General features: G+C 33.2%; 2 protein-coding genes across 6 annotated transcripts in view; one reads left to right on the forward strand and one right to left on the reverse strand.

Moving 5' to 3' along the window:
* Positions 1–23,002, reverse strand: part of LOC105344797 (UPF0415 protein C7orf25 homolog) — a 57,742-nt gene that overhangs the window by 22,507 nt on the left and 12,233 nt on the right. The gene's annotated exons all lie outside the window — the stretch shown is intronic.
* Positions 2,857–17,111, forward strand: LOC105344795 (uncharacterized). Of its 5 annotated transcripts, XM_034453512.2 has the most exons (3): positions 2,857–3,252; positions 13,605–13,683; positions 15,581–17,111. In XM_034453512.2, exon 3 carries the CDS (start codon positions 15,619–15,621, stop codon positions 16,903–16,905), a length of 1,287 nt encoding a protein of 428 aa, XP_034309403.2. In that variant the 5' UTR covers positions 2,857–3,252; positions 13,605–13,683; positions 15,581–15,618; the 3' UTR covers positions 16,906–17,111. The 5 variants fall into 5 exon arrangements, with proteins under 5 accessions (XP_034309403.2, XP_011450972.3, XP_011450975.3 ...); XM_011452670.4 differs by lacking the exon at positions 13,605–13,683 and having other exon boundaries at positions 2,858–3,252; positions 15,581–17,110; XM_011452673.4 differs by lacking the exons at positions 2,857–3,252; positions 13,605–13,683 and adding an exon at positions 9,918–10,230.

Below are 23,002 nucleotides of genomic sequence, written 5' to 3' on the forward strand. Positions count from 1 at the left end.
TAAAGAGAGCAATTTGCATTTGTTTACAGCTGAAGACAATTATAAAAAAAAAATAATTAAGTATAAAAAAAAAAAGAAATACCTCTATTAATAAGATTTCTATAAATAACATATGTTATTTATATTCATTTATAAACTTCAAATTAATCTGAATAAAGTTATTGAATGCTTTTAAATTACTCTCTGTAAGCTTAAGCCAACACAGAGATGAGCTCAAATTTTCAATTCCATTTTGCAATCATCTTCGTGTTGCTCTGACAACCACATCTCATGTAAATTCCAGGAAATCCAATTAACTTGCGCGGATTAGGTCTTAAATTAATAATCTTTTATAATCAAGCTAGGTCTGAAACCAACTTCATAACAAATTGTAAGAGGCTGTAGAAAAATACAGATTCTGATGAAGTAAACTCTAACCTTGTTAAGTCTGATTTATTTACCTACGTCAAGTGTAGTGGTGTTTGCCATAAATATGATTATAATAAACTCCTTTAGTTACATCAGGATCACAAGGATTGGATAGCGGAATAAACAATTCAATTTATACTTTTCAGGTGATCTGTACATTTGCACTTAATAAAACTCGGAGAAAATGATATAATTAAGTCAGACTTCTAACAAATAGCAGTGTTATAAATGTGATTTGAAGTGTAATAGGTCATATAGAGGGACATGTATAATATCTGGGCAATATAATACATGATCTATATTTTTTTTCTCAAAAATATCATTTCTTAAGTCTATCCAGAACACAATGTCAACAAGCATTCTGAGAGTACACTCTCCTACCGGTTTGTAGATATTTGTGAAAACAATGCACTGTTATGGAGAATATCATTCCGTATTCAGTACCCCGAATCAACAGACCAACCTGATAACGAATCCAATTGTAATTATACATAAAACCCTGTCGATTAAATTTACAGCACAATGCTTGACACTATTTTACAGAACTTTTTTGTTTGTTAGAAACAGTAAAAGGAATGGTCCAAGCATTTAATTTGCAAGATATTATTTCTGACTATACACACTTTCCTCGTTTATTCAATACACACCGATTCGATCATTAAAAAAATGGAATATAAAAAATTAATTTTCTCAAAGATATGTCAACCAAATGCTACAAAAGTGTAAACTTGATCTGTAGTTTAACATTTTGAAGCTGTACAGCAAATTTCATATTATTCCTCAAACGCATAAAGAAAAAAAGTGTGGAAAACTGAAGTGGGACAGACAGACTAGTGGGACAGACGGACAGACGGATGGATGGACTACGGACAGACAGACTGACAGACGCAGAGGAAAGTATAGTCCTCTCCAGTGAAAACTGGTAGGGGATTAATAATGACTCTTTCTGGTAAATGGTCCAATGGACTTTTAAAGGACTATGTGCGGTATTATTTATTTTTTGCCCCCAAAATCAAAGTTTTATAAAGTGCTTAAAAAATAAGGTGAAAGATAGTTAAAATCAAATTCAAAATAAGGGTGTAAAAGGTTATCACCACTGTGACGTCATAATGTAGAAATGACGTCATGAAGTTTGCCTTATTTGGATAAATTGATGTTTATTACTGTAGCAAATTATGGGTGTTTTCCGATTGTTTTTCGACTGAGAAACATAGAGCGCAGGCTTGCTCAAGTTCCATTTTTTTAGTATAATGTGTATACTATCTGAAGAAATACATATGTCAAAATCGTACTTGAGCAGACCTGCGTTCTCTATTTTCGAATGCAAAAAGCAAAAATGAGAATATTTTCATTTGTTTGCAAATTAGGTCATTAAGACGATGTCATAGATAAATTTGTATTTTGCATGGGGGGGGGGGGGGGGGGGGGGGGGGGGCCTTTTCCCAACTGGATGCATATGGACAGAAATATATAACAAAAAATTGCAAATGAGAATACAAACATGTACCAAACAAACAACAATAAATTGGAGTTATTTTTCACGTACATTATGGTAAAAAGTACGAATGAAATATTCATGAAAAGAAGTAAAAATAAATTGAAGAAAAGTTTTCACTGGGGATGGTAAATTTACACACGCATGCTTTGCCATGCTGAAGAAATGATAACTCCCTCTATATCAAATGCTTTGAGTGCTGCAGCTTTGTTATGTCCTATCAGCGTGGGTGCTCAGAGAATCCTTTTTGTGTTCAAGCTGACTAATTACAAAAAACAGCCATGCAGACTAAATGATGCAGAGTACCACAATTATTGCACAATTTTTATACGTAAACACAGTCTAATTACTGCAGATAGAGTTTATACGCATGTACAAATTTATGTCTCCTTGCACAGATAGATATATGTACAAAAACAGTCTAATTACAACAGCTAGAGTAATATGCGTGTATATATTTATGTTTCTCTGGCAAGTATTTCACACATCTTGGTTTCATAAGTGGATTTTTCCCCCAGTCTTTACCAGTAATTGGATGGACGAGCGATGAAATCACAGATTAAGTGATGAGACACAATATCATTTTTTTGTTATGTATTAATAAAGGCAGATTTCTAATACCAAGAGTCACGTAAATGCCCAATAATACACCCAAATATATCACTTCAGTCTTTGCTTGATTTATTTCCTTCTTTACCTGGACTATACAAAGTAACAGTTTTCAAGTAAATAATATATTTATATATATATATATATATATATATATATATATATATATATATATATATATATATATATATATATATATATATATATATATATACACACAATAATCATACACATATTTATTACATTTCCTCCACACAATGGTTAGCAGCTAGAAGCAAGCAGACATAGGTCTCTAATATAAAGTCAGACTCTCCCTGAGGTTTATGACCAATCTTTTAATATAAAGTCATGGCAGTACGTAGCTAGAGATCACATAATCGGCTTTCAGGCAGTCACTCACAGACCAAATCAGTTTATTTCCGTCACTGCATGCGGCAGCATATATATCTAACTACTCCAGGCAGTGTCAAGTCTAATGTAACATATAAACTCTTGAAATTTCACGAAGCCTTTAATAATTTCCCGACCAGTTACTGCTGCAATCACACCAAGACAATACCAGCTGAGTATCCTGCAGGAGAGAGAGAGAGCTTACCGTAGCTAGCAGACAACAATACAGTGTCGAGAATGCGATGGATATCAACAGATGATATCTTTACCATCAGCTGATTCAGAAGCTTCTGATTTTAAAGGATATCTATATTATTTATTTTTTCTACGGATCTAGAAATAAAATTATGGTAAGTATATATTCATTTAATTTTTCATCCTTCATTTTTCATCACCAATTGCTGTTGACAATTTATTTTGTTGTTGATGTCACTGTCCTTTCAGAGTAAATTGTTACATGGGTCAAAATTCTTCCTGATTTATTGTAATTAAAAAACTTGTGATTTTCAGCATTTGACTAAACTGATCCAATATTAAACCAAATTAAGTTGTTGAATAATACATGGGGTTTTAATTTAATGTATCTAAATATAATTAAGAACTATTTTTTTTTTTTAAATTATTACCTGTTTTGTTTATTAGAGTCTTGGTCAATACATTGTAATTCATATTAGACATAAAAATAACAATACGCTAAGTATACATCAGGAAAACTAAGAAAGATTATATAAAGCTCGTAATTATTATAAAAGAACTGATTATAAAGCTATCTATCATCATAAAAGAACTGAGCCATAATAAAGTCCCCTCAACAAAACTAGAACCTTAGTGTTCAGTGTTTGGTTAAATTTTGATCTAAATGCATGCATTAATCTCATCCATTGACACATATAGATAACTTTATTGCCTGCAGACAGATCGAAAGTTTTATCACGCAGGCTCTTGATTCCCAAGTTGAAAATTTTTTTACTTCCATATGATTCTAAAAATTCACTATAGCGGATGTATTTCTGAAGAAAAAAACGACTTAATATTATGCAACATTTCCCAAGCATTTATCTCGACTGACTCGATGAAATCTGCAGTCGTCTGTGAATTGAAATTCATAGACTGAAAACAATGCATACTGCTGCATTGAAATTGCTATTGAATCAAAGCTACATGTACTAGTGAACAATATGCTATTTGTGCGAATGTTGGCTTCAAATTGATATATTATTTATCTACTGTTTTTTTTTAATACTGCCTGTATATGACAGTAAAACAATTTTACCAAAATAATTTACAATCGATCATCTTTGGTTCCAATAAATAGCATCCAAGATTTTTTGTTGAAGATTATGATGTTAATTGCAAATTAATGAATAATTAATGATTAAAGAATTATCCGAGGGAGTAATCTGTGATGATCTTCATCATGGATGCATATATGCAATGTATAATTAATGATTGAACATCGATAAGCATATAAATATACTGCACTCGTTCACACAGATGCCATGCCTGGAGTTCATTACTATATTCGTACCTGTAGTAATCAGTCCTGGCGCTTTACATTATGAGAGTAAATTTTTATTTTATCAAAAAATTCTTATATTACGCATTATTAAGTACTGAATGCTATCCTTTTGCATCAAATCTCAAGAAATTGAAAATAAGAGCACCAAACTTTTGTCGCAATTTTATTTATATAGTTCTACTGTCAGAATTTTTTTTTTTTAAATAAGGAAGGGATATTTCATGCAGAAATTATTTTCTTATTATTAAAAGTAAAATTTATAATTAATAAAGTAATTAGCAGACAAAATCTTAAATTAAGGAACTTAGAAACTTATTACACAGCGGAGTCTATCGGAAGGTCAGACAGTATTAAGAACTTTCAATAAATTTATGAATTTGGGATTAAACTTTGTGTTAGTTGACAACACTTATTATCATGTCATACATCCCCAGTTCTCTGAGAGAAAAAAAAACCTGAAATGATTAATACATCGATTATTCTCAACAGTTCCCAGACTACATACAGATGCACATTTAGGCTCCACTGGGTACGGCTTTTAAATTCATAAATTATACACAGACTCAGATAATATAACTGCATGCGCTTTTAAAATCTAAACCAATATTTTTTCTCTCTCTCAGAACCCCTAGCTTAATTCCCACTAATAAAACCCATCAATAAAAATCCTTTCATATTGAGAGTAGAAATCACAGAAGTCAATACAAATGGTTAAATATTTGCTCCACTGGGGATCTCTAACATAGTTACAGGGCAATGAGACGCATGGAGCTTTGAAGTCTCTGGCAATAACACAGCCGATGCTGAATTTTCTTCATGACCCCAGCGCTGTTATAACAAACTGTAGTACGTCATTGGTGGCCACAATGTAATGATCTTGCTAGTGATGACGGTAGTGTACCTTTGTACTTCAGTTATTGACAATTCACTAACTGCGCAGGGGACTTATGAACATCTCAATATCCTTATGACATCTATATTTACATTGACAACTTGCCCACAAGTTGACTTCAAGAAGTGGACTTCTCTTAGAGTTTTTTACTCGTAATTTTACTCACTTTTAAATATGAAACATTTTATTCTAAGCTGAAACCTGTAAAGTTAACTCTGCCATGGAAATTTACTGATGCTCAGCTTTCATAATCATTCCCTGTAACCCCTCCCCCAAGACCCCTCCCCCCCCCCCCCACAACAAACTCAAAACAACCCCCACCCCCCAAAACAAAGCCCAAACAACCCCCTCCCCAAAACCACCCCCCAAAACAAAGCCCAAACAACCCCCTCCCCAACCCCAAAATAAACCCCAAACAACCCCCTCCCCAACCCCAAAACAAACCCCAAACATTACCCCCTCCCCAACCCCCAAAACAAAACCCAAAACAACAAAAAAACAAAAAAATTAACATCTATAACTTTTATACTTATCATGTTCAATTATAGTAGCTACTGCAGTTTTAATCTTTTTAAACTGTAACTGGCACTTGCTTTCAATTCTGACTTTAGTTAAAGATATATTTTTAAATTTGAAGTTAATGTATTTCTTATTGTTTATATACCTTAAATATATCATAGATTCTGAGGTACACACACATGTAATTGAGCATGCCACTGACTAATTTACAACTTGCTATAGGTTAAAGCAGGATATCCTTGGGGTGGGAGGGGGGGGAGGTCTGAAACTTTAACGTAAGCCGTGAGTAGAAAAGTTAAACAATTGAATGCTTTCAAAAAACTGAGAGCTTTATTGAAAGACAAAAAAAACAAGTTATATAACCATTTTATGCAATGTCATTTTTTTCATAGATGAATCAAGTACATATATTTTGTACATAATGTTGGTTAAATTTGCCTCAATACAATAATAATTTTGATCTTGAGTCATACAAGTTGGCTGTTGCATCATATCTGTGGGCAACAAGTTAAGGCTGTCACTGTTTAAGTCTCAAAGTCACTTTTTTTTTGCAAAAGATAATTGCATACCACAGGTATATATTGCATGTAATTGTAATATCTTACGCCAAACTAAATAAATCACTAGTCTAGTAATTTTCTTTTTTTTAAACTGCACTCTTAAATGTTGTTGCTTGACAATCAATTTTAAAATGATGTACCGGTACATCGATCACGTCAAATTAGACGTACACGTCAAGATTTCTGTTATGCTAAATAATGCTATATGCTATATATATCAGCTATGATAAAAATTCTCTGTCATTTATCTTCCTGCTGTGAGATTTCTTGGAGACAAATTTAATTTTCAGAGCTGTGTGTTGGTTTCAGCAATAAAAGCAAAAAAAAACTTTCCGATTAAAATTTCCATTTCATCATAGTTCAATAGATTTTAAGTCTCTGCATAAAACTATAACCGGTTTAATCAGAGGCCGTATCAAAGAAGGACAAGGAAAAATCGACATTTTTATTCTACGCATGTCTTTCATTTAGGGCGCTCATTATGTAATATGGCCTTAAACATGTAATATAATCAGGTATGAACAGCTCTGAATCACTCAAAAAATCTTCTTCAATCAGCAGATGTGACCTAGTGCTAAATTATTATAGGTCTGGAATAATCGGTCAATAGACTTTTTAATAAAATACGTGGTATATTTTTTTTACCAAGTTTAAAGGGAACACTGCAGCTGGCTTCGGAGTTGATCAAAGTCAATTTATAAGGAATGTTTACGTCACTGCAGAGCAAGGACCTTTTGTCTATTTGATATATAGGCTATTACATGGCATTTTTAAAATCGCATCCTTTTTTAGTTCGAGGTTGCCTTATATTAGCCAAATTAAGAGTTGTTACAGGCTCGAGGACAGCAAATATACAGTGACCTGGAAGGCTTATATATGATGCACTATAAAAAAATGTCATGTTCATGATTTTTATATCATATACTTGCAGAAAATATCAAAGAAACAAAGAAACAATATAAACCATCTTGTGGATGAGGATTGATTATTGTCAACAGTTCGCTTGGTCACTGTCTATTACTAAAATGTCTTATAAATTCATTTTCCTGTCAATTTGTGCCAGCAGTAATTTGTTTACCAAGATGATGTCAACTTAGTCATTTATACCATATTTCTATAATTCTAAAGAGTCTAAAGACAATTTTGGGTGAAGTTCAAATCCACAAAAACTAATGTTTTCTTGTTAATAAATATGTTTGCAATTGTGAACATTTTGAATTAAAAAATTTATGTTTTAGCATATGGGAAGAACTCAGTATTTTAAAATTTGCTTGCACTTGATGTTAACAAAAGTTTTCAAAGTCAGAGGATTTGTTAATTGTTTAACTTTTTAGCCCAGTGGATAAAACATCAAACTAAATATGTGCCATATCCATGAAATCCATTATCAGTTTATAATCATATTTGTGAATTTCAAAGGGATTAAAATAAACAGCATACAGGTTTATCTTCTCCCAATGTTATTTTCGCCCCTCTACAAATTAAAAGGGCTTTGCCTCGTCTTGAATTCCACCACCTGCAGATGCAGTTGTGTCAAACGATATATTATTTGCAACAATGGAACACATCCAGTCTTTGAAATTCGCCGGCTAAAAGCAAAGGAATAAGGGGGCAAAAAAAATGGGGCAAATATTTTCCTATGCAAAGTAATCATTAAAGTTTCAAATGACTCAAAAATCTCGAAATAACACTCAACACTCAAAAAGGTAAACAAACAAACAATAATCAAACAGCAGAAGAGACATTTTAATATGTAATTGTTAGAAATGTATCTCCTGGTATCAACAAGCAGCATTTTTTGGAAATGTAAAGTTGAGCAGTTGGCATGAAATTAGAGTCTAATTGGCAATGATAGCATTTCCCCCATGCCAATATGCCAAGACATAATCAAGAAGAATGGAACACGATGTTTACATGTATCAATACAATCCACAATTGTTTCAAATTCTGGGAAAATGTCCGTAAATCTTTCAGGAGCAGATCACTCTCAAATGCCAAAATGTCAAAAAAAAATCTACCCCCACCTAAAAAGAAATCTTTCAGTCACTGTATCAGAAATTTTGAACAGATGAATGAAAAATGTGTTTACATGTCACAGTAAACAATCGACATGCCTGGAATTCGGTTAAATCTGTTTCACTTAAAGTGACAGGGCAAGGAAAACTTGGAATCAATAATTAAAATAAGATATTTGATCCCATAACACAGCCTCCACGTGATAAATTATTCAGGATCAAAATAATCTCGTTGACAAAATCCATAAGCCCTGATAATTAATTTTTGCTTCTGTCTGATTCTACCACTACGTCTTTAAATAAACAGCAAGTTCCGTCGTTGTCAGCAACTACAAGGTACAGGTATGAGCCAATGATACCTCAAACGCAAGAGAGCTTAAAGCTAGTGAGTAGATCTTTCTGGAAGACAAATACACTTTACAAACTGCTTTTACTCTGGAAACACCAGTACATTACTTTTTTATATTAATGGGTTAAAAAATTCTTGGAAAATTTTATAAATGTTTTAGCATGAACAATTTCAGCATTTTAAGCTAAAGGAAATCTTTATCAAAATGTTCCCTTATGATTTCTAAAAAAGTTGATAACAGATATCATTTATCAAACATTTACGTTTTAGATACTTACAGATGAGAAATTCCAAATTATTACTACATGAAAAATATGCCATTAAAGTTTCTTGGGTCAGGTTATATATCAAAAGGATATATAATATACATTTGTAGTGACGGTCGGGGAATCAGAAACACACTTTTTATCACAGTCACCCAAATTATATTTAAAATTAAATATAATACACAGTAGGTTTGATTTAAACCTGCAAACTGCATGAAGCAATTGACTAGTGTAAAAAATTCAGTTTTAGTAGTTTCACTGGCTTTTTATTATAGCTTGGTGAAGTTGTAGAGATAGTGTTATTGCCAGAAAGGGTATATATATATAGGTTTAAAATACCAAAAATCCGGTTGTTTTCCATGTCACAAAATTTGCGAAAATGGGGGAAATCTGTAACAGTTTTAATTTGCGTCAGTCATTTTATGCGATTTAAAAAGTTTCTTATAGAAACTGATACTGGATATAATTTCTGCGTATTCAGTTATTTTCAATTTAAAAGGTCGTAAAAAAAGCGAAAATTAGATCATGGCAAAAATTAGCTGATATTACAGCATCCTTTTAACACAAAACTTGAATCATGTAAAAATACATGTAATATATAAAACGTGTGCTTGGTCAGTATTAAGCTAACTTTATACAAGTCTTTAAGGACCTGAAGTGGCTTGTACACATACCTGTATAGGAACTAAGAGCTAGTAAGAGCTCCTTGTGTGTTTAATGGCTCTTATAATGAGAGAGCCTGAGACTTAGTAAAGCTAGAATGCATTTAATGGAAGCTCTGAAAATTCGACACATTAAGGCCAGAATGTAGCAGTTCTCCATAAACCTTGATCAAAGCCTAGAGACAATGTGATAATAAGTGTTTATAACAGGAATTTGCTGAAAAATCAATGATTAAAGAACTGGCGGTACTCTGATGAGTGTCGTCACATCATCTGTACAGAGAGAGAGCTTGATCAATAGCCGGCAAAAACAGATGTACATCCAAGTCAATATACCTATGCTGACCGTCAACCTAGCAGTTGTATAATGGCCGGATTAACTTTAAAAAACTTCACAAGGACTATTAATATTATGAGTTCAAAGGAATTGTTCTGGAGAAAAGAGTCGTATCAATTATAGCTTTTTTTGTATGTGTGCAGGAACTTTGTACATTATCTTTTTAATGAAGTGTCTGTCACAGCGGCATCTGGAGGGGTATTTAAAAGGTAAATAATCAAACAAAATGAAAGGGACTGAGAGAGAGGTCTTATATTCATTCATCTGCATGCAGCTTCAGCTTTTGCACATGGACTGTAATGTTCCAAACTAGTTCTAACAGGATTCAACTTTTAAGGCCCAGAAAAGTACTAGATGGTCCTTAAAATCTTGAAATATCAATGCCTGTGGCTGTCGGGAGATTTTTTTTGTGACATTCAGATAAATTAAAAAACTCAATCATTTGAAATTATGGAAGAGGATTTATAGAAAAAGAATGGCATATCTACTGCCTTAAATGTCTCAGAATGGAGGGTGACGGACTGTTTCTCATTATGCTCTTCTGAAGGTTTGTAAATGAGAGAGAGAGAGAGAGAGAGAGAGAGAGAGAGAATTAATGTTGTTGATTCAATTCTGAACAGGATACAATGTATTTGATTGTTGATGCATGATTTATCTACAAGGGGAAACCTGTTTGGGGGGAATTATTTATTGGAATAAATCTCAGAGTCACAGCTGGGCCTTAATTCCTACACATGCTAAGTATCTGGAACATCTCCCCGAGAAATCTTTTTTATGGGCCCCCTGTATCCACCAGCGAGATGAAGAAATAATGCCTTAATGTATTCATAAATGTTCCTTAGAGGAATTAATACGGCTCAGAAGCCTTATTTTTCAGACATTTTCAGTCAGGATAGGAATACCATGTTGAAAGTAGTTCTCGACTGATAAGAAAATTGAGAAAAAAATATCTTAATGTGTTTCATAATTGTGTCAGAAAACAGAGGAAAATTGATGGAAAATATTCATATTTCATGACTCTGCAAAATTATGGCCATGCTCAACGATATTGTTGGTTTTTAAATCCTCATGGTGAAAGCATTAGTTTATGGTAGGCAATCTAGATCTTACGATTGGATTTCAAAATGTATGTGTTTTTTCAAACTGAAGATTCAGGCTGCCTGCAACCAAAAAATTGAGTGGTAATTAAATATACTAATGGTACTTTTTTCTTATAAATTAATATATGGCATGAAATCTCTTTTCTTATTAATAATAAGGATTCAACCATTTTCTGAAAGCAAGAATTTTTTATGTAGTTCACTGTGAAACCATATGTAAATATTTTTAAAATACAGTCAAACCAGCTGGTATTATAAGCTGAATCTAATAAGAACAAATTATGTAAAAGTTACAGTGAAACCTGGTTTGAATTGAATCTAATAATAAATCATTCATGTTATGGTGAAACTTGTTCCAAGCACATAAGTAATTCAATCAAAGTTCAGATCTAGAATGAAAAAGTTTTTTTCATAAAACAAAACTTAATGTACAGTAAATTAAAAGACTATAAATTACTAAAATTTGTTCTTTTCCCTTTAAACATCATGAGTTTAATTAATTTAATAGATTCATCAGAATTCTTGTCATCAAAATAATTGTGTGTGATGATATAACTTTTTTCATGGTATTAATTTACATTATTAAATATACTAGAATATAATTGTCCATATCAGGAAATTGTAAAATTGAGAACAAATTAAATGAACAATTTACTCTTGATCCTGATTAATACAGCTGTAATCTGATTTTAATATTTCTTGTTATAAACTTAATTAATAATCCAATAGCATGCGTTATCTATAGTTTTAATCAATACATTTCTTTGAAGTGTATTGCCAATCTAAGTCTAATTAAATCTTACTCAATCGTACGGACACATTAATATGAAGTGAACATTCTTACAATCAAATAACATCAAACTGCAAACATCAGTCCTATTTTATTAATGAAAAAAAATTCCAATATCCCACAAAAAGTTACTCTCAGCATGATAGGTTATACTGGAGTTCATGACGCAAGGTGACTAATTATTCCTTTATTAACGCGAGTACTTAAATCTGCGATTCAACTGTTTTGCGTCAAATCGTGAGAATATAAAATCAATAATTCCAACTTTTGTCATAGTTTCATTTACTTTACATCTTTCCAAAAAATAAAAATGAGAATTCAAAATCTGCACAATGTACTTCGTACAATTCTAGGCGGATATTAATTCTTCATTTTCATAAGGAATCAATATAATTATCTTGTGGGTTTTGAAATCATTGTAAAACACAGCTCACTGGGCTTCTCTGCCATTTAATATCAAATATGACAGACATTAATATTTTGGATTTAATTAAAAGGAATTGGTTAGGGTTTTTTAAAGGAATATTTCAAATGTTACACATACCACATCAAAATATTAACAAAAAAAGTTAAAAATACATATTGTTTAAATACTGAAAATAATGATTAAACAGCATGGAAGAAACCTCCTCCAAACACACAGAATCTTGTGAATTCTTGTAAAACATGAAAGGTTTTAGCTTGTTTATATCTCTGTTATACATCATTACATGTGCATATTATGCTCTGGGGAGCAGCGTCTTCATCAGTACTGACAGGTGTTTACAGGGAATGGAAAGAGTTATTACCCCCCATTAATAATCCATCTCCTCACTACATGTTACATAAGTCCCATAGATTGAATGATCTATCTAGTTAGGTCCCTTTGTTCTTTTCCCCCATTAAGTGGGCCACTAGTTTGTCTCCTTAAAAATTAATGAAGCTTGACAGTTATAGCTGCCTTTATAATCATGACCTAAATAAAGTCATTTATGGCATACTAGCTGTCTCATCTATAAAAAGGACTGGGTTCTTGTCTCCATTATTTCCAAGTTTGATCTTTAATTTAAATTTTGTTACGTATATACCAAACTAAAAAAAAAAAATTTAGAATAAATTTATTACCGTAAATTAAATATCATAGGAATAATCAAACTCAACCACCGGATTGACAATGTCTACAAAATTGCATAAAACATACAGCCTTAATTATGAAAGATCACCCCTGGTCCATTTCCTTTTCCTATTCCTTCAAGACCTCTACAGTTGTAACCATGGTAACAGTAAATAAATTGCATATATACAATATGCACCATGATGATGCCACAACTAGCACTGCTGATGGTGGTGGGGGCAATTAACAGCTTGTGTACACCACAAAGTGATGATGTGTCATTAATTGCCAGCTGAATATCTTAAACTGAATCTCATTTTGGTGAGCGTAATTTCTCAGCTTAAGTCTTAAGATAATTGTTCATTTCCAACCTTAATTTTTTTTTGGTGTTTTATTGAAAAAAAGAGTCTGGAAAGTTCATTCAGGTCGGATCATGATAGATGCTTTCTATAAGAGCATCAATGTAGATTGGGTTACATAAACTATAATTATTAAGTCTTGATATCTAGGACAACAGTATTAATACTGTAATCAGTAATTTAAGGTGTATCCTGAATGATCAATTACTATCAGTGACTCGACAATCTTTTTCATTTTCAGTGTGACTTAGGCATAGCTAAGAGGATGAAGGCGATCACAAGGCTTAATGACTTAGAATATTGCATAAAACATCAGCAGGGTATAACATTTTTAGCATTAATAACAAAGAAGATTTCATATACCAAGGTCTCATAGTTCAAGAAGCATTATAAAGGGGGCTGGATGGTCATGGCCATATTTAGGCTATATTTACCTTCTTTACACGAAGAGCTCTGTATACAGATATAGGAAAATGCTCAAATTTTTTTATTGTTTAAAAATCATAATATTTGGATTTTTTCTTCACTAAATACAGTCAAACTTCGTTATCTCGAACTAGATTGGACTGTTTGAAAACTTCGAGATATCCGAATATTTGAGAGTAAAATACTTATAAAATGAGTAGTTGGAACTTACCAATCACTTTGACATATCCATTGTATTCGAGATATCGGTGTTCGAGATATCGGTGTTCGAGATATCGAAGTTCAACTGTAATAGTTTATGACCCAAAATATCATTTAAATGTTTTTTAAGACGGATCTTATGGCTAATTGGTTGACCATCCAACCTCCTTAAAATCTTCACAGTGCTAATCATTCTCAGCCCTAGCTATTTGGCAATGCAGATTTTTTGACCATGTAGTTTGTGTATTTGGAATTAAGGATGTGTTCTATCCTTGACCTTTAAATGTGACCTTGTACCTTTTGACCTTTTATTTTAGTCTAGGACAGGCAGGCTGGTTCAGATCCTTAACATGTTTCCTGTCTTTGTTCACTGAACATGAAATTTAAGCTTCTGGAACTCAGACCTGGTTTTTGAATCTAGCTGATGAATTGAAAATTTTCAAACATAAATTCCAACTTCTGGTAAATGGTATTATGCACTTTGATATATTCCAGACTTTGACATTTTTTTTCTTGCAACTTAGAGTGCAGACACTATAAATGCACAAAGCAACACAACAATCGACGGAATTCAGCTGTTGGTAATTCACATTACCCTAGACATGAATAGATTGTTCTCAGATGATCTAATGATAATGACTATAAATATATATATTTTACATATTTATCTGCAATGATACTGGTGCAGATACAGTTTAAAGAGTGCAAATTGAAATAGCTCTGTTTTTGTTTACAACCTTGATGTAAACATCTTGAGTGCAATGCACATCTGTATTATAGCATGATGATGGGTGGTTACACTTCAGGCTCACCAAACACTTTATTATGCTTTGGACAGCATGATAAATTCTGTTTCAGACCATTTGTGGATCACAGACTAATTCCTTCTTTGAACCTGTCTCTATCTACTTTCCCCTATTCCCTGTTATAGAATCTAGTGCATCTAAATCCTGATCCCAATCAATTTTCAAACCATTACTGTGGTTTCATTAATTTTCGTGGGTATCAATTTTCGTGGATTTTCTGAAAACCACAGTTTCAAGGATACGTAATTTCGTGGCCAATGATCCTATCATTAAAAAATACTAGTTGAAATTGAACTTAAATGAACATTTAATTTTGTGGATCAACTAAACAACGAAATCCACGAAAATTGGCATTAAACGAATATTGATGAAACCACAGTATACAAACTGTAATAATTAGCAGCAATCCTGATCAACCCTTTTCTATCAATTTTTAGCCATAACTGACTTATAACACCGGTCCTCCAACCTTTCTCCTAATTTGGTCCTTCAACCATCCTTTTTATAGAGAGAGAGTAGTAAATACCTGTATGTTCACCTAATGAATCAACCACTTAACAATACTAGTATTTGTCTACAATTACCGATTGTACATTATATTGACAAATACAGAGCTTTTAATGAGGATGAAATTGAGCTGACTCAGAGGATTTAATTATTTTGATGAATGTTACATATGTATTAAATCAATATGAAATGAAATAACTGCCCAAAAATTATTTCTGCAGCAATAAATAATAAATGAAAGTCATGACCATAAACAGACTCCATATTTATTTTTCAGACACCCATCCAGCAGCTTGAGGGGTAACCAGGGGCCTAATGTCCACGCGTGACAGCATGATGTTATCTTCCACCCCTTCCCTGACCATTCCAATCAATCTCCAAGTGGAGTCTTCCACCACCTCCTCCATCAAACTATCCTGGGGCCCAGGCACCACACCGCTACTCTCTGCCATTCTGGCCTATCAAGTCCACTATCAAAAAGAGGCCAGCAAATACGTACAGTATGGACCACGGTTGCCGGCTACATCTAACGAGTACAATATCCAGAACCTAGTTGCTGATACATTTTACAAGATCTGCTTAGTTATTTATCAAAACAATACAGTGACACCAGATCGTGAATGTGTTGACGCGTCTACGTCAAACTGGCGGATCCCTGTGTCTATTTCCATTGGCAGCAGTATTGGGGCTGTGCTGGCCCTTTTCCTCATTATGCTCATGGTGGTTGCTGTGGCTCGTTGTCCGTTTGCCATCCGCTGGCATCACAATCAGAAAATGACTGCCCGAAAATATGACAGCATATCTTCTCATTTCCATTACGATTTCAGTGATACTGTGACACATGAGAGGGACGAGGACTATTTGTCAGATCACAGCGAAAATGGGCTTTATAAAGAAGGGTGTAACCTGAGTCCTAGCTACAGACACCCAGAGTACCGCTTGACCGCTGCTCAGGTCTGTAATGGTCACCACCATCATCAAGTGACCTTTAACCCCAACCTCCCAACAAGGTGTACAGGGGCTCGACCGAAAATTCAAATGGCTAAACATAGCCCGCAACCCTCGTATCTTGCTAAGAAACATACTGTGTCACATTCCTCGACAGAATCAGAAAGCGAGAATGTGACTGTCGAGAGTTTGGAGCCGAAGCCTTATTCGGGCCGGCAGTGTGAACATGCTCATGTGTGTTTTAGTGATGACAACTATAATCTACAGTCAGATGTAGATTTTCCTCATTCCCAAGAATGCTGTGCTAGAAATCAAAACAACGATTTTAACGAGTCAGAACACCTGGGCTTTGAGGCAGCGGGGGGACTGATCATTCTCCACGAAGCCCCAAGTCTGAATCAAGTGGATGTTTCATCCAGTGACTCGGGTTACAAAGATACGTTACACCGCGCTCAATCTGAGTCAGATGAAGACAATGCTTTGTTCTCCGCCACCAAAAGTTTCGCCTCCGATCAGGACATTGATGACAATATGCAAACCACTGCGGTTTCTGATGAATTCGAAATGACAGACCTATCAGATAAAATGAAATCCATTAAGATTTCTCCATCCAGAGGAATGGATCAATCAGAGCTAATTTCTGAAGTGTCATGAGATCAAACAACTCAATTCTGGCAAATGAATCCATTTTCATGTTACCGTGGTAATTATAAATCTCGTCATGTTGGTTGATGACAGTCCTCATGAACAGAAGTTCAGCTCCATTTAAAGTTGCATCATTTTTCCTAAATTTTTAGATCTCTTGATTTTTTTTCTTTTTTCACTTAATTTATATAACAATTATATCAAGATCAAAGGTATTTTTACAATTGATTTTTAATCTAATAAAATCTAAAGTTGAATTGATTTAGTTCTGATTAAAAGAGATATGCTGTTACAAGAGTCGTAACAGTTCCTAGGGGGTCAATGTCCATGGCTTTCATGGGTTACCCTTGCCCATGAATCTACATCCCAACGAATGTATATACAACCATTTGTTTGATATTAAATTAAAATCATCATGAACTTGTGACTAATGAAAATAGTTCCCCATGAACTAGGTAAATTTCGGCTACTTACGAACATAGACCCCCACAAATAAAAAAGATTCAACAGTGAATGAGGTGTTAGCTAGTATACCCGGTACATATGATTATATAGCAATGTATGTGCATTCATTGTTAGAAAAAAAACTTAGATTGAAGTGAAATCAATACTAAATGTGGGAATTTGATAGATGATTAAACAGTTTTGTGTCAATTTTTAACTCCAAATTTCATTCCTGCCTTTCAAAATTAATTCATGCAATATATACATTAATAGTATATACATCACAACCATCTTTAAAAAGATTTGACCTCCTGCATTTAAATTAATTTCCGGTGGCGAGAAATTTAAAACAAATCAAAGTACTGAAAGTACTATAAGATTAGTAGAAATGATTTAGTGATCCCATTTCAAAATTCTGCACAGGGTTATGTCGGAATGGCAAACTGACTGACTGACAAACTAACTAACTGACGGACTAGTCAAAAACATTACACCATTTGCCACTTCATTGCATGGGGTGTATTAATCTGTGAATCAACAATTCCAAATACAAATATACAAGCAAAGTCAGGTTGTAAATTTCCATCGATTTCTAGTCAGAGCTGTTCTTTTTTATTGACTTAAGGCAATAACATGCTAATACTTGCTTTTTTCTTCCTTCCAAGTAATAACATTTTGACTTAGAGAGTAGAAAAACCGATCCATCAAATTTTACATCTCTGAAAAGAACGAATGTTGTTTTTAATGGACACGGAGCTGATTATAGTCTTGCAATGGTCAATAAATTGCCATCTCTACATTTGATGTTTAATGCATCGGGCCTTTGATATATGAATATTGATGGATCATGTGGATGAAAGAAAAAAAAACGTGTCAACAATTTTGGAGTATTTGTTTTTCTCTTTTTTTTAAATCCTGAGACTATCCAATATAATTTTTCCTGAGACTATCCAATATAATTTTTCCATAAAAGTGTAATAAGGCATTATAATATTGATAATGATTATCAGAAATCTTGCAGACAAATGCAAGGTTGCATGGATTCCGATGAACTACATCTTGGGTGAATATCATTCCGATGATATTGATCTGCAAAAATGCACATTATGATTATGATTCAGAAAGACTTCATCAACATTCAGATACATTAAGGTACAATGGACACTCAAGAAAGAAGATAACTCTTACTGGAAACTAGTGGGTATTGTTTTTTTTTACAAAAAAACACATGTCTCCCCTTCTCCCCAAGGATTGTAGTATGGGGCAAGTTTAACAATTGAAAAGAATGATGTCAGCTATATGTTACCCAGACCCAGACAAAATTTTATTATCTTTTTCTTAATTTGACCTTGAGTAAAACAAAGTCAAGGTCATATATAAATCAACAGTACATCTAAGTGTATTATAATTGCTCTTTGTTCCAAGTTTGAAGCCTTTCTGTCAAAGTATATTCAGGAGTTGAACAATGAAGTTTTTTCTAATATGACCTTGAAATAAAAATTCTAGGTCAAGGTCAAAAATTTTGGTAAGGTTCAACTAGGTTACATACCATCTATCTATGATACAAGTTAAAAGTCTGTATGTTAAAGGAGTCTTGTGTTATGGCCCGGACAATATTTTTTATGAAAACTTGACCTTTAAGTACAAAATAGGTCAAGGTCAAAACTTTTGGTGGCATGCACTCCTTCTCAATACCATCTACCTATGTTCCAAGTTTGAAGTCTTAATGTCAAAGGGTATTTAAGTTATGACCCAGACAAATTTTATTATTTTTTTCTTAATTTGACCTTGAGTAAAACAAGGTCAAGGTCAAATATTATTCAATAGTACACCTTAGTGTATTATTACTGTTCTTTGTTTAAAGTTTGAAGTCCTTCTGTCAAAGTATATTCAGGAGTTGAACAATGAAGTTTTTTCTAATATGACCTTGAAATAAAAATTGTAGGTCAAGGTCAAAAATTTTGGTAAGGTTCAACTAGGTTATATACCATCTATCCATGATACAAGTTAAAAGTTTGTATGTTAAAGGAGTCTTGTGTTATGGTCCGGACAATATTTTTTATGAAAACTTGACCTTTAAGTACAAAATAGGTCAAGGTCAAAGTTTTTGGTGGCGAGCACTCCTTCTCAATACCATCTACCTATGTTCCAAGTTTGAAGTCTTAATGTCAAAGGGTATTTAAGTTATGACCCAGACAAATTTTTTTTTATTTTTTTCTTAATTTGACCTTGAGTAAAACAAGGTCAAGGTCAAATATTATTCAATAGTACACCTAAGTGTATTATTATTGTTCTTTGTTTAAAGTTTGAAGTCCTTCTGTCAAAGTATATTCAGGAGTTGAACAATGAAGTTTTTTCTAATATGACCTTGAAATAAAAATTGTAAGTCAAGGTCAAAATTTTTGGTAAGGTTCAACTAGGTTATATACCATCTATCCATGATACAAGTTAAAAGTTTTTATGTTAAAGGGGTCTTGTGTTATGGTCCAGACAATATTTTTTATTAAAAGCTTGACCTTGAAGTACAAAATAGGTCAAGGTCAAAACTTTTGGTGGCGAGCACTCCTTCTCAATACCATCTACCTATGTTCCAAGTTTGAAGTCTTAATGTCAAAGGGTATTTAAGTTACGGCCTGGACAAATTCGGATGAAGAAGAATAAGAAGAATAAGAAGAAGAACTAGACACGATCTCGTTGCGAGCAACGAGGAGGTCTTCCGTTCAATTTTAGAATGAAATATGACATCATCGACTTTGATTTTCGACAATAAAACATGTTGTGGAAAAAGGAGTGAAATATTAATGCTTTATTGTATCGCTTTTTAAAAGTTAGCTTGCTTTTTTAAATACTTGCATTTATTTCAATTAAGATAGAAAAGATCAAACTTGTTTACCTCTGGTCCCTAAAAACCCTAATTGGGTAACACAAGAGAAAATCATGATATTGTTAGGATATATAAACGTGTTATACCTAATCTAGCTTTAATAACCTTTCACAAAATGGCTCTCATTAAAGGGCTAGAGATAAAAGATTTTAGAGCTCTTTGATCCCCTAATTTAAGGGGCAAGTCCCTTTTTCTTGGATGAAAGGACATTTAGGGGCCGATCCCTTATCTCTTTATAGGGGCCGTTTAACGAAATTTTGAAGGTTGTATATTGTTTAGAACATCATTTTGAACAACTTTTCTTCTGTACTGCATTTCAAAATATTTTTCCTTTCTGAGATATGGGTGATCAAAATTTTGGACTTTTGGCCCCTAAAAAACCCTAATTACAAAACACATGGCAAAACCAATACATTGCTTTGATACATAACTGCAGAATAAACACATTTGCTTCTATAACATTTCACAAAATATCCCCCAATAAAGGGTTATAGATAAAAGACTTTAGAGCCCTTTGGTCCCCTAATTTTAGGGGCCAGTCCCTTTTTCTTGATATTAAATAAAAGGTTATTAATTCTGAACAAATTTTGTTCAACAAGTGATTAGAAATTCGTTACCGTTCTGGAGATATATGAGAAAGAAGGTTTTAGGGGCCGATCCCTTATCTCTTTATAGGGGCCGTTTAACGAAATTTTGAAGTTTGTATATTGTTAAGAACATCTTTTTGAACAACTTTTCTTCTGTACTGCATTTCAAAATATTTTTCCTTTCTGAGATATGGGTGATCAAAATTTTGGACTTTTGGCCCCTAAAAAACCCTAATTACAAAACACATGGCAAAACCAATACATTGCTTTGATACATAACTGCAGAATAAACACATTTGCTTCTATAACATTTCACAAAATATCCCCCAATAAAGGGTTATAGATAAAAGACTTTAGAGCCCTTTGGTCCCCTAATTTTAGGGGCCAGTCCCTTTTTCTTGATATTAAATAAAAGGTTATTAATTCTGAACAAATTTTGTTCAACAAGTGATTAGAAATTCGTTACCGTTCTGGAGATATATGAGAAAGGTTTTAGGGGCCGATCCCTTATCTCTTTATAGGGGCCGTTTAACGAAATTTTGAAGTTTGTATATTGTTAAGAACATCTTTTTGAACAACTTTTCTTCTGTACTGCATTACAAAATATTTTTCCTTTCTGAGATATGGGTGATCAAAAGTTTTGACTTTCGGCCCCAAAAAACCCTTAATTACGTAACACATGATAAAATCATTGCATTGCCTGAATATATATCTATAAGATAAACACATTTGCTTCTATAACATTTCACAAAATATCTCTCAGTAAGGGCTACAGATTAAAGACTTTAGAGCCCTTTGGTCCCCTTATTTTAGGGGCCAGCCCCTTTTTTCTTGATATGAAATGAAAGGTCATTTAATTCTGAACAAATTCTGTTCAACAAGTGATTAGAAATTCGTTACCGTTCTGGAGATATATGAGAAAGAAGGTTTTAGGGGCCGATCCCATAACTCCTTATAGGGGCCGTTTATCGAAATTTTGAAGATTGCATCTTGTTGAGAACATCATTTTGAACAACTTTTCTTCTGTACTGCATTACAAAATATTTTTCCTTTCTGAGATATGGGTGATCAAAAGTTTTGACTTTCGGCCCCTAAAAACCCTTAATTACGTAACACATGATAAAATCATTATATTGCTTGAATACATAACTATAAAATAAACACATTTGCTTCTACAAAATTTCACAAAATATCTCTCAAGAAAGGGTTACAGATTAAAGAGTTTAGAGCCCTTTGATTCCCTAATTTAAGGGGCCAGCCCCTTTTTCTTGGTATCAAATAAAAGGTCATTTAGATCTACACAAATTTTGTTCAACAAGTGTTTAGAAATTCGTTACCATTTTAGAGATACATGAGAAAGAAGGTTTTAGGGTCCGGTCCCTTATCTCCTTTTAAGGGCCATTTAACGAAATTTTGAAGGTTGCATTTTGTTCAGGACATCATTTTGAACAACTTTTCTTCTGTACTGCATTACAGAATAGTTTTCCTTTCTGAGATATGGGTGATCGAAATTTTGGACTTTTGGCCCCTAAAAACCCTTAATTACGTAACACATGATTGAATCATTACATTGCTTGAATACATAACTGTGAGATAAACATATTTGCTTCTATAATCTATAACAGAATATCCCTTGGTGAAGAGCTATGGGTAAAAGACTTTAGAGCCTTCTAGGTCCCTAATTTGAGGGGCCAGCCCCTTTTTCTTGATATCAGCAGAAAGGTCTTGTAAAAATAAACCTTTTTTACATTACATGTTTTAACAAAATATTTTCCAGAAAAGAGATAAAGAGAGAAAATCACAAAAATTCACGACGTTTTTTTAATGTCAATTTTCGAGCCATAGCGAGCTTTGGCGCCAGTAGTGCTAAACATACAAAACAACAATCATGCAAAACTTCAATCTTTCCTCTACCTACCGTAAAAATTTGAGCCTAATATCTCTTATAGTTTAGGAGAACAACAGAAGACAAAATACCCATATAAAAATTAGAAAAATCTCAATATCTCAAAAACGGATGTGACGTCATCAATACAAAAAATTTCCAATCAAGTTCAGACCACTATCTAACACATCCTAAAATTTGATTGAGATCGGCCGAGCCGTTTCTGAGAAATCGCGTGCACAAAAAAAGGGGAAAAAATAATAATAATAAGAATAGGGAAAAAGAAACCGAAGAATAACAAGAAGG

The sequence above is a fragment of the Magallana gigas genome, chromosome 10 (assembly GCF_963853765.1).
Source record: "Magallana gigas chromosome 10, xbMagGiga1.1, whole genome shotgun sequence".
NCBI lineage: Eukaryota > Metazoa > Mollusca > Bivalvia > Ostreida > Ostreidae > Magallana > Magallana gigas.